Source organism: Schistocerca americana, chromosome 2 (assembly GCF_021461395.2).
Source record: "Schistocerca americana isolate TAMUIC-IGC-003095 chromosome 2, iqSchAmer2.1, whole genome shotgun sequence".
NCBI lineage: Eukaryota > Metazoa > Arthropoda > Insecta > Orthoptera > Acrididae > Schistocerca > Schistocerca americana.
The window spans coordinates 365,741,198-365,754,506 of NC_060120.1; the positions used below are offsets into that span (position 1 = coordinate 365,741,198).

At 44.5% G+C, this 13,309-nt stretch overlaps 1 protein-coding gene across 1 annotated transcript; it reads right to left on the bottom strand.

Annotated features, from left to right (window-relative positions):
• Window positions 1-10,189: 10,189 nt before the first annotated feature.
• LOC124595436 (cuticle protein 21-like) lies at window positions 10,190-12,682 on the bottom strand. Its single transcript, XM_047134177.1, has 2 exons — window positions 12,656-12,682; window positions 10,190-10,795 (listed from the first exon to the last, which is right to left on the bottom strand). The coding sequence occupies exons 1-2, from the start codon at window positions 12,665-12,667 to the stop codon at window positions 10,190-10,192; spliced, it is 618 nt and encodes a 205-aa protein (XP_046990133.1). The 5' UTR covers window positions 12,668-12,682.
• Window positions 12,683-13,309: the final 627 nt, after the last annotated feature.

Consider the following 13,309-nt stretch of genomic DNA (forward strand, 5'->3'; position numbering starts at 1 on the left):
GATTTCCGTTTCGGTGCCGTTATGATCACTGTGTGACTAAATAGATGATTTTAAACCGTTTACTAATTTTACGTAGGACCAAAACCTCTCAGGGTTTTTAGTCAGTTCGGTTGACAAAATTTTATTTTCAAAGACATTAAAAGTTTCTCTCATTGTTCTGGTTGGTTGGTTTGCGGGGTTGAAGGGACCAGACTACAACGGCCATCGGTCCCTCTCATTGCTCTCCTTATGCTTATTTTCGCTAGGTTTTGACCTGTCTTGAATCTGTGATGAAGCTCTCTTTGTTTGCGTAGTAGTTTCTAGCACGGCTATTAAACCACTGTGCGTCTTTCCCATCCCTTAAGACCTTGCACAGAATATGCATGTCTAACGCATACTGAACATGCTTTCGAATATTTTCCATTTGTGCTCCACATCTTCGTCCTCAGCACTGAATATTTGATGTTGATTACACACAGACTCTGCGATTTGTATCCTGTCATTCCTGCTAAGCGTAATCATTTTTCTACCTTTCTTGGCCTTCCTTGTAATATCCGTAGTCACAGATGCTACCACAGGCTAATGGTCACTGATACCCTCCTCTACGTTAAATGATTAAGAGTTCAGGTCTGTTTGTTGCTAGGAGGTCTAAGAAGTTACCTTTTCAAGTTGGTTCTCTATCTGCTCGTTGTATTTTCGAACAAGACATTCAGAATAATATCACATGAATCTTTATATCTGGGCCAGTTTTGACAGCATGACTCTCCCAGTCTCTGCCTGGTAAGCTGAAGTCATCCCCCTCCCCCTCCCCATTACAACAGCATGACAACGAAACTTATTCGTGATATTCTGCAAGTTATTTTTCAACCACTCTACCACTACAGCTCCTCACGCAGGTGGTCTATAAAAGCATCAGATTATCGTTTTTGACCCACCTTTTATACTTAACTTCACCCAAATTGATTAACATTCGAAATCTGTGATAACCTTGCTGGATATTATCGAATTCCTTGCTGCAGTAAGTACCCTGGCACTACTGGCGACTAACCTATCCTTATGATAAATATTCCAATCTGAATTTAGGTGCCGGCCGGAGTGGCCGCGCGGTTCTAGGCGCTACAGTCTGGAACCGCGCGACTGCTACGGTCGCAGGTTCGAATCCTGCCTCGGGCATGGATGTGTGTGATGTCCTAAGGTTAATTAGGTTTAAGTAGTTCGAAGTTCTAGGGGACTGATGACCTTAGAAGTTCCATACTGCTCAGAGCCATTTCAACCATTTGAACTGTGGGAACCATACAACCTGCTGCATGAAAAAAGAAGGTAATGAAGAACTTTTCGCAGCTGCTGCCCTACGAGAATATTTGAGAAGTAAAAACAATACGAGAGACAAAGCTGAACCGATACACACAATTCTGAAACTTATAAGTGGCGAGCGTAATGAATTTGTCTTTTTCATTCGATTCACTTTAAACCGTTTCCACGAATTCAGTTCACGTACTTTGTAATAGCGAATTTTACGTCCTACACTTAAAGCCACTACAAATCATCGTACGTCGACAACGGAAAAAGATTGTCCTTCGGTTAGTTAGGTTTAAGTAGTTCTAAGTTCTAGGGGACTGATGACCTGAGAAGTTTAGTCCCATAGTGCTCAGAGGCATTTGAACCATTTTGAATTTAGGTTTTCGTTGCTATTCACTTCAGGTTTCAACCAACTTTCTATTCCTAATGCTTCATGGATATTATAATCTTCAATTAGCGATACTAATTCTGAGACCTTACCACGGACGCTCCTGCAGCTTACTAACACAATTTTATTAACCTTTTATTAAGATTATCTGAGAATAATGCAGCTGATGTATCATCGATTTAGCCAGGCAATTCATCTGTGATCCCAAGGAGAGAGGGGGGGGGGGGCGAGGATTCCTCTAACCTAAAAAACCCTCATGTGCACTTCACATGTACTGTGCTACCCTTACCCTAGTAGTCGCTTCCTGCGTGTAGCGCAAGCCTGTCCTATTAAGGGGAAACGTACAACTCTGCACTCGATAGGGGAGTTCTAGAAATTCACATCCGATACCGTCGCAGAATCGTCTGAGCTTCTGGTTTAGATCTTCCACTTTTCTCCAAACCAGGGGACCACGATCGACCCTGCAACTTACGACTGTCTGTGAAATGCGTGCCGGCGATCTTCCTATATGCAGTCAAACTGAAGATGCTCAAATCATCTCTCCGATGGTAAAATCCACGGTTCTTAAACTGACAGGAATTTGTCCCTGACCACAGTAAACGAAGAAGAGACTATCTTCGCCAAAAGACGTCTGTCATCACATTCACTGGTCACTGGACACGTGGCGTCCATCACGTAGAGAATGAGCCCTTGGTTATTTAACTTGTAATTAGTGCAGCAGTTAATATACAGCTAGAAAGAGTTGATTCTCACGACTACAAGGGTGAAGAGCTTTGACGCATTTGTATAGACTTCCGCTCTGAGACGTTACAACACTTGGCGAAATTCAATGTCGCAGACAACAATCAGAGTAGCTAGAAATTCATTAAATTCATTGAGAATGTCGTCGGCAGAAGACAAATTAAAATTCTTACCTCCATATTATACGCCTAGGTTTGAGGATGAAAACAACCTTCGTTCGGTAAAAGCTTCGAGATTTTAACACAACCGTACCCCTATGTGTTACATAATGTTCATCTGGTCAATGAGCTTTTCCTGTGCGGAAATTTGTGAACGTTGTTGCTTAAGATGTTTCTGAGGAAAAAAAATCCTTCAGCGGCAGACATAGTTTGATTGTCCAAAAGATGGCTTCGATTCCCACTTCAGGCTTCAATTTTTTTAACAGGCACTAACGGACGTCCTTCACCTGTGGTAAGGCCACCGCTGAAAATATTCTGTACCTGACACGTGATTTCACTAAGTAAACAATCCGACCAGCCATCCGGTTCGAATCTCCATCACAAAACTTTACAGCATTGCATTTCCATGTCCAACAAGCCCTCGCCTTGTTAATTGTAAGTGAAACTATACTGAACATCTTTCGTGGTCTTCATGGGATTCGCGGTTCAGTGCAAACATTGTCGCCTTTTGTTTTCAGGTTCATACTGGCTAACTGATACTTGTAAACACTTTAGTATTTCACGTCTCTTTGTTCCTAGTTAGCAAAGACGATCGTTGCAGTGATTGAGTCTTGATCATGCACGAAAGCTTTGCTTGGTTAGCTTTGGCTATAGGTGATGGGTTTGAGTATAGATCCAGGACAAAAACTTTAGTCACGTCATTTAAAGTTCAAACATGCGTACAAGTAACTGCTCACGTTCTCAAAATGTTTCTTTTTTTTTTAAAAAAAAAAAAGGATTACTGAATGATTTACGTGATAGTCAGCTGTTTCAGATTGTAATGAAAGTAATACTTTTCAAATGACAGTAACTGTAATAAAGTTAAGTTTACAAGTGTTAAGAGCCGTCCTACTTCTAATAACCTGTTTCCTAATATTTGAAATACTGTGATTTTAATTTACGTCAGGACTGATTGCCACAGTGTTTCTTGTGGTAACCATTTTGCATAGTGAAGGGACTGTACCGCGAAGAGATAAGTTGTCCCAAAAAAAAGATACGTTATGCGGATCGCACACATATCAGGTGGAACGCAATTCAAGCCGTTCACATACTTTTGGGTATGGAAGTACTCATAAATAGAGCTGTTATCCAGTGCATCAAATGGGGGTACCTTTTAAATCATTCTACATTTCATTACGTTTATCCAGCGACGATACTTCGCTATAGCCTACAGCATCATGAGCGAACAACCATAGAGTGATGATGAACCTATCTGATTCCACGTCAAGACCCATATGTTTTTAGTATTTACGCATGCATCTGATCAGCTCGTTGCAACTTGCCCACTTTACTAATACCCATAGATGACAGTCAATCAGCGAGTCAGAGCAGTACGTTTTAACTATTTACAGATGATGTTTTCAGTAGTTCACGTCGTCTCTTCTGTAACAGTTTCGGAAGACTATAGCGAGCTAGTCTGTGATTGTTTACAGAGATATCTCTTCACGTTCCTCCATTGTCTATGCGAGATTTGAACATTTCAATATTTGTTGATGTATCAGTTCAGAGTATGACAGCTTGCTGCTAATTCGAATCTCCTTCGTTTGCAATCTGTGTACTCGTCATATACGTATGTTTGTAGTACTCGTAAGTACACTATTCAACAAAATTAAAAGGTCATTTTTTCGAAACCCTGTAACTGTCTCCGATTGCGACGCAGAAATTAGCTCAAAGATGCCAACAACCTTCCTCTGTAATGTTGCAATGGAGTAGCGCCCTGCGACGTCTCCCTCGGGTTCGGCGACGGTTCAAATAGCTATGTGTCGACACATGAGAGGAAAAAAAGTTCATACGGGTTAATGATATCACATTGGCAACAAATTATACCACCATTCAGCCTCACACCACCGTGGAAGTGTCGCAGCGTGGGAAGCTCGTCACACCCCCTCTTCCCCACATTTCATCCCTTCTTTCGACGTCTCCGTGATGGAAGTAAAAACTTCGACGATTAGAGTTTTAATGACGCCATTTCCTTATGGGTGGCAGAGGAAAACATTTCAGACACACCGACACTCAGAATTAACACGAAAACCTATGAGGAGGAGGCCAAAAGGGCGCCAAGAAACCATTCCTTCCGTTGGGCGATCGAAAACTACAGTTCGCAGTGCGATGAACAACAGAAAAACATTCTAGACAATATTCCACACTGCTGACACCCCATGGGCGATTAAACTCTTCACTCTGGACGTCGCGAGGCTCCATCGCCCTTGAACGTGATTAGGTCCCTATAGAGTGTAGCGCGACCGCAATTTTTGTTTTGATATGCTGGGTGTAGCCACTACGTACCGTTGAAAACCATGCGAAGAAATTTGAAAAGCAAAAGGTGTTTACAGTTTCTCGGCTCTACCGTCACTTGCACGACCATGCTGATGGAAAACAGGATGAGTCAAAGAAACTTTTATTACCAGACAGTTGCTCAGTTAGGTGTCAGAAAGCTGCATGCACCAGCGTTTCAGAGATGAAGTAGGAGATACTAACGTGACGTCATTGTCAGGGGAGGATTTCTGTTTAAATGGAGTACCGAATCTTGTAGTGTGTTTCGTGTTAAACAGAACTAGATAGAACGACCAATGGAAGTTTCTTGCCCGATCCCACTACATTTATACGATCGTCCCACAGACCATTATGTCGGTTTACATAGTTACGTAATAGGAATTATTCGGGAACTGCTTGAACAGGCGATCCAAGTGCCTTCAGAAAGGTGTCTGTGAGGAGAACAATATATGACCGTAATATTCGTGATATCTTGTTAGTTCATACAATGAAGATCCAAAGAAACTGGTACATCTGCCTAATACCGTCTAGAGGAGAGAGCAGATAGGTGGAAAGAGTAAATTGAAAGCCTCTATGAGGGTGAAGATTTGTCTGATGTGATAGAAGAAAAAACAGGAGTCGATTTAGAAGAGATAGGGGGTCCAGTATTAGAATCGGAATTTAAAAGAGCTTTGGAGGACTTACGGTCAAATAAGGCAGAAGGGGTAGGTAACATTCCATCAGAATTTCTAAAATCATTGGGGGAAGTGGCAACAAAACGACTATTCACGTTGGTGTGTAGAATATATGAGTCTGGCGACATACGATCTTACTTTCGGAAAAGCATCATCCACACAATTCCGAGGACGGCAAGAGCTGACAAGTGCGAGAATTATCGTACAATCAGCTTAACAGCTCATGCATCGAAGCTGCTTACAAGAATAATATACAGAAGAATGGAAAAGAAAATTGAGAATGCGCTAGGTGACGATCAGTTCGGCTTTAGGAAAAGTAAAGGGACGAGAGAGGCAATTCTGACGTTACGACTAATAATGGAAGCAAGGCTAAAGAAAAATCAGGACACTTTCATAGGATTTGTCGACCTGGAAAAAGCGTTCGACAATATAAAATGGTGCAAGCTGTTCGAGATTCTGAAAAAAGTAGGGCTAAGCTATAGGGAGAGACGGGTCGTATACAATATGTACAACAACCAGGAGGGAATAATAAGAGTGGACGATCAAGAACGAAATGCTCGTATTAGGAAGGGTGTAAGACAAGGCTGTAGCCTTTCGCCCCTACTCTTCAATCTGTACATCGAGGAAGCAATGATGGAAATAAAAGAAAGGTTCAGGGGTGGAATTAAAATACAAGGTGAAGGGATATCAATGATACGATTCGCTGATGACATTGCTATCCTGAGTGAAAGTGAAGAAGAATTAAATGATCTGCTGAACGGAATGAACAGTCTAATGAGTACACAGTATGGTTTGAGAGTAAATCGGAGAAAGACGAAGGTAATGAGAAGTAGTAGAAATGAGAACAGCGAGAAACTTAACATAAGGATTGATGGTCACGAAGTCAATGAAGTTAAGGAATTCTGCTACCTAGGCAGTAAAACAACCAATGACGGACGGAGCAAGGAGGACATCAAAAGCAGACTCTCTATGACAAAAAAGGTATTTCTGGCCAAGGGAAGTCTACTAATATCAAATACCGGCCTTAATTTGAGGAAGAAATTTCTGAGGATGTACGTCTGGAGTACAGCATTGTATGGTAGTGAAACATGGACTGTGGGAAAACCGGAACAGAAGAGAATCGAAGCATTTGAGATGTGCTGCTATAGATGAATGTTGAAAATTAGGTGGACTGATAAGGTAAGGAATGAGGAGGTTCTACGCAGAATCGGAGAGTAAAGGAATATGTTGAAAACACTGATAAGGAGAAGGGACAGGATGGTAGGACATCTGCTAAGACATGAGGGAATGACTTCCATGGTACTAGAGGGAGCTGTAGAGGGCAAAAACTGCAGAGGAAGACAGAGATTGGAATACGTCAAGTAAATAATTGCGGACGTAGGTTGCAAGTGCTACTCTGAGATGAAGAGGTTAGCACAGGAAAGGAATTCGTGGCGGGCCGCATCAAACCAGTCAGCAGACTGATGACCAACAAAAAAAAAAAAAAAAAAGTACACCTGCAATCACGCAGAAGTGCAGCAGCACAATGTGGCATGGACTCGACTAACGTCTGAAATAGTGCTGGAGGGAACTGACAACATTAATCCTGCAGGGCTGTCCATAAATCCGTAAGAGTACGAGGGGGTGGAGATCTCTTATGAACAGGACGTTGCAAGGCATCCCAGATGTACTCTATAGTATTCGTGTCTGGGAAGTCTGGTGGCCAGCGGAAGTGTTTAAACTCAAAAGAGTGTTCCTGGAGCCACTCTGTAGCAATTCTGGACGTGTGGGGTGTCGCATTGTCCTACTGGAATTGGTCATGTCCGTCGGAATGCACCATGGGCAAGAATGGATGCAGGTGATCAGACAGGATGCCTACGTAAATGTCACCTGTCAGAGTCGTATCTAGACGTATCATGGGTCCCATATCACTCCAACTGCACACGCCTCACATCATTACAGAGCCTACACCAGCTTGAACAATTCCCTGCTGCCATGCAAGGTCCATGGATTCATGAGGTTGTCTCCATACCCGTACAGGTCCATGCGCTCGATAGATTATGAAATGAGACTCGTCCGACCAGGCAACATGTTTCCAGTCATGAAGAAAGAGTCCAATGTCGGTGTTGACGGGCCCAGGCGAGGCGTAAAGCTTTGCGTCGTGCAGTCATCAGGTGTACACGAGTGGGCCTTCTGCTCCGAAAGCTCACATCGATGATGTTTCGTTGAATGCTTCGCACGCTGACACTTGTTCATGATTCAGCATTGAAATCTGCAGCAAATTGCGGAAGGGATGCACTTCTGTCAGATTGAGGGATTCTCTTCAGTCTTCGTTGGTCCCGTTCTTGCAGGATCTTTTTCTGGTCCCAGCAATGTCGGAGATTTGATGTTTTACCGGATTACAGAGATTCACGGCACACTCGTGAAATGCTCGCCGGGAAAATCCCCACTTGATCGCTACCTCTGAGATACTGTGTCCTATTGTGCCGATTATAACGCCACGTTTAAACTCAGTAATCGATCTAAGAACTACGCCAGGCACTTGTTGTCTTATGTAGCCGTTGCCTGCTTAAATATCTCTGTATTTGAATACACATGGCTATACCAGTTTGTTTGGCCCTTCAGCGTAGTATTAACTGATAAAATATCACTATGTGCATTATTTAACTGGAAATTGCGGGGGTTGGAAATACGTGCATTATTTGACTGGAAATAACCGGGATGGAGGTTATGTTTTTATCCATGACAAAGGCGACTCCACCGAGACCGTCACCTCTGTCTTCAACGAAAATTTTGTATTTTTAGTCCCTTTTAGAGATTAATGCAATACTTGGATAAGATTCGGTCATAGTAACTAACATACCATTATAGTTATGTGAACTAACTGGGATGCGCTGCATGCATCTCACTGACGTGTGTCCTCTGCAGCGACTACAATTGGAGAGCTTGCTCTAGGCGGCGACGCGTGGGTCTAGCAGCGAAGAACGTGGCCAATAGTGTCGTGTCGGCAACCATTTGGCCGGTACGGCTGTTGCGGATGACGTCACAAACAAATACCGCGTTGTGAACTTTGCGACACCAGTCAGATGGCAGCATTTACAGGAGGGTCAGGGATTTGGTAGTAGCTTCAATGAACCGTGCAACGCTTTATGGTTCAAATGGTTCAAATGGCTCTGAGCACTATGGGACTTAACATCTGTGGTCATCAGTCCCCTAGAACTTAGAACGACTTAAACCTAACTAACCTAAAGACATCACACACGTCCATGCCCGAGGCAGGATTCGAACCTGCAACCGTAGCAGTCGCGCGGCTCCGGACTGAGCGCCTAGAACCGGCAACGCTTTATCACGGACATGAAAAAATTATAGAGAAGAACACTAAACACTCAAATACTTCGACATAAACGAAAAGACAAAAAAGGAGTTTAGTAATATTCAGACGCCTTCAAGCTGCAATACTGTGGAAACCATACAAGCCTGCGGCATGAAAAAAGAAGGTAATTAAGAACTTTTCGCAGCTGCTGCCCTACGAGAATATTTGAGAAGTAAAAACAATACGAGAGACAAAGCTGAACTATTTCTTCGTCAGTCTATCGAAAACGGTAAAAACATTTCATATTGTGATAATATATCGAAATAGAAAGAGTAGTACGTTACAGAGCATCCGCAACAGAAGTGAAGATTGCTGATGAATCATCAGAAAACATTTCAGTGGAGATGACACGTGAAGGAAAAACGAACTTCCTTAAGCCGGCCGCTGTGACCGAACTGTTCTAGGCGCTTCAGTCCGGAACCGCGCTGCTACTGTGGTCGCAGGTTCGTATCCTGCCTCGGGCATGGATGTGTGTGATGTCCTTAGGTTAGTTAGGTTTAAGTAGGGGACTGATGACCTCCGATGTTAAGTCCCATAGTGCTTAGAGCCATTTGAACCATCTTGAGTAATTCAAGGACAGAAGTAAATTTCTCGTAAGCTGTTCGATGATACCACACAGAAAATAAATTGTCTTCCATGAAATCTGGAAACAGAGTATGAACTCTACATGATCCTGTCCTTTGAGATGCATATTGTTCACCAGAATCCTTTTCCGCCAGGTTTCTTCTTTTCCTCTTCATCAAGCAGCACACAAACAAAAGTTTCATCATCATCATCGCTCATTTCTTCACTGACACACAGTGCTGCAGCAAAAGATGGACCGTCATCTTCAGCTTCAGACTCTACACTGGAAGAGCACAGCGATTGCTTGCGCCGCTGTTAATGTGAACGTATGTCCTCCTCCACAAAAATAATTTGTGCCCTTCGGCGGTTTGGGCACGTGCGGCGCCTCCCAGAGGACGCTTTACTTTGAGAGAACGACACGCGCGCAGAAAACAGCCACTACGTGATCGCTTCAATAGCTCTAAGCGACAAACTAGAACGGCTCGTTAATGTGTCAAAGGAAAATATTTTAGGAACTTTGTAATCCCAGTAGTATTACTCTTTGGGTGCGAAATGTACCTTCCACTGTACTGTAGTATTGTCTGACATTAATGCACATTGAAAGCAGACATATGAAGTAAAACACAATAATGGATTCTTTTTATTAACGAATTTATTCGTTATGTTTATGATAGCATACAAAACGCATTCACACACAATAAATATATTCTATTTATACAGCTTAGCCCAGGATGGCCTTGCCATAGGCAAGGGGGGCAGCGTACTTAGCAATGGCCGGGGCGGCGTAGGCCACAGGGGCGGCGATCTTAGCGACGGCGGGGGCGGCGTAGGCGACGGGGGCGGCCACCTTGGCGACGACGGGGGCGGGGTGGGCAGCGGCCTCCCTGTGCACGACGGCGTTGAAGCCGTTGACGGGGTCGGCGGTGTAGTCGACGGTGCGGATGGAGCCATCGGGCTCGACCAGGCTGTAGCTGCCCTGGACGACGTCGCCGCTGCGGCTCTCCTGCTGGTTCTTGGAGTCACCGGTGAGGGCGTCCTGCACGCTGTAAGCGTAGCTGTACTGGGGGTTGGGGTCGTACTCGGCGGCGACTGCGGCGGGGGCGGCGACTGCGACGGGGGCGGCTCTCACGGCGGGGGCGACGGCCAAGGGGGCGGCGCGCAGCGCGGGGGCGGCGTACGCCACAGGAGCAGCGTGGAGTGCGGGGGCGGCATAGGCCACGGGGGCGGCGTAAGCGCGGGCGGCGATGGCAGGGCCGGGGGCGACGACGGCGGGGGCTCCCAGGTAGCCGGCACGGGCGACGGCCACGAAGGCGGCGAGGACGATCAGCTGAAACACACAGGACATCTGTCAGTTAATTGTGTCCAGCTTCTTTTCCTTGTGAGGCAGTCTATAAATTAAATCTTTACATTTACTTAGTACTATGTGCGTTCTTTAGCGGCGTTTTTAAAGCTAAGTGAGGAGGTGTAATTATCTTTCTTTCTTTTGCTGGTGCCTTGTCCCGCTGTTTCACAGGGTCGGCATGGTTAGGAAGGGATTTGGCAGGTTAATTTTAAGTGGTGACTGGATACCCTTCTTGCTGCCACCTGTACCCCCGGGACGGAATTAGTGTACCCCAGGTGTCTGCGTCCAGTGTAATCCATGGAATACTGCGAACGAGTTCAGATGCCTGTGAGTCGTGTAACTGAGGCGGAACGCGGGTCCAGCCCTGTATTCACCTAGAGGGATGTGGAAAACGACCTAAAAATCACTTCCAGGCTGGCCGGTACACCGGCCGGCGTCGGTAATTTGCCAGGCGGATTTGATCCGTGGGCGGCGTGTATCTGAGTCGCGAAAGTAGCGCATTAGCGCTCTCGGCTAACCTGGCGGGTTGAGGACGTGTAATTACATGGATATGTAAGTAGCATGGATGGAAAAGGGCAAGTCATTGGCGTTTTGAAGACCCATTTTGAAGCTGCCGTATAATACCATCTTGACCATTAGAAGTCTACTAAGACAATCATCATTACGGCATTACTTTTGTATTTAACATCTTTCTAATCCACAATAGCTACATAGTATTGTTACGTCTGCGATTTCAGTTTAATGACACAGTATTGCAAAACGAACGAGAATTTGGTTTTACAGTGAACATGCTATGTCCAATGTCGCAACAGAGTTTTAGTATGGTTAACGTTATTTATCTCTCTTCAACTGTAGTTGTGTGCTGGCCGTCCATGAACTTTACTTGGAAGAAAGAAACACTCCCATCTTCTAAAAATCTTATTTTTTGACGGTTGCAAAAACTGATGTCACTCTCATTGAGACATGACGGACTTTATAATGAAATTTCCTAGTACATTAAAGATGTGTGATGGGGTTCGAATGAAATGCGTATCCTTTCTTTGCAAAGAGTATCTTCTTAATAACTGAGTTACCTAGGCACCCCTCAGCCTGCTCATAATGCGCTCGACTAACTCTCAAGGATATATCGTACTGAGGAAAGTGGTGTAGATCCAAATTGAAATTTGTATCCATCATTAATCTTCAGTATGTCCTTAAGTCCCACTGTTCGTTATTTTCGCTCATAAACGTTTCTCCTGTGATTTTAATCTGGTAAGATTTTGGAAACAGGCTCGTGCTTGTCCACGTGAGGGTGCTTTTTTTTTTTTTTTTTCGAGAAAGTATTCACTTGACTTTGGACTCGTGTTCTGCTCCATTCAACCTGATTTAAATTTTCCATAAATTCCCTCTATTGCTTGAAGTAAATACATCTTCAGTTCCTTCAACGGGATCCATGACCGATTCCTTTCTCCTTTTATGTTTATTATGAGCTAATGCTGCATATCAGTTGACCTATCATTGACGAGATGTTCTACTTTCCTTCTTACCTTTGGAATTCTCTACTCGGTATCTTCGAGAGTCCGAAAGTTCCACATCCCCTTTCCACATTTCGTATTGTTCCCCACTAGCTAATCTAAAACACAGTCAGACTGACCAGCCAGTCCAAGGCGCTGAATCCTACATAATGTTCGTGTCAACTTTATACAGAGTCCTACATATTCACGTCTGTGTCGGCACTGCTGTGATTGCAGCTGGCAATACGCTGTCAAATTCGAAGCACATGACGGAACTGTAACACCACTGATGTATTGACACTGGAAACACAGTCGGCAGGTGTAAGTAGTGCAGTCTTCCGGCGGCACCCACCTTGCAGGCCATGTCGGTGAGTTTCTCGCTGAGTGGAGCGCTGGACTGGCGATGCACTGTCCGGCCGGCAGTTATATACCCGGCAGGCGTGGCGGGGCGCTGCCCGCGTTTTCGCAACGCGTGGCGTGGATGACGGCCATCGGCCAAGGCAAGCCGTAGGCACACCTACCCCAATTGAGACACAGCCGTCCGCTACGAAATGCAATCCGGCTGGTAGTCAAGACATTTAGCAGAGAGGCCACTGCCATTCTAGTTATATTGATCGAAATATTTGGAACACTCAGTTATGTTTTATTACAGCAACACAGTCAACATATGAAAGTGGAATCAGTGAAGTTCGGTGGCAGGAGGAACAGGACTTCTGGTCAGGTAAATACAGGGTTATATATACAAAATCAAATAGGGGCAATGAAGGAGTAGGTTTAATATTGAGTACAAAATAGGAACAAGGATAAGCTACTACGAACAGCGTAGTGAACGCATTATTGTAGCCAAGAGAGACACGAAGCCCACACCCACCGTAGCAGTGTAAGTTTATATGCCAACTAGCTCCGCAGATGATGAGGAGAGTGAGGAAATGTATGATGAGATAAAATTAATTATTCAGATTGTTAAGGGAGACAAAAATTTAGTAGTCGTGGAGGAATGGAATTC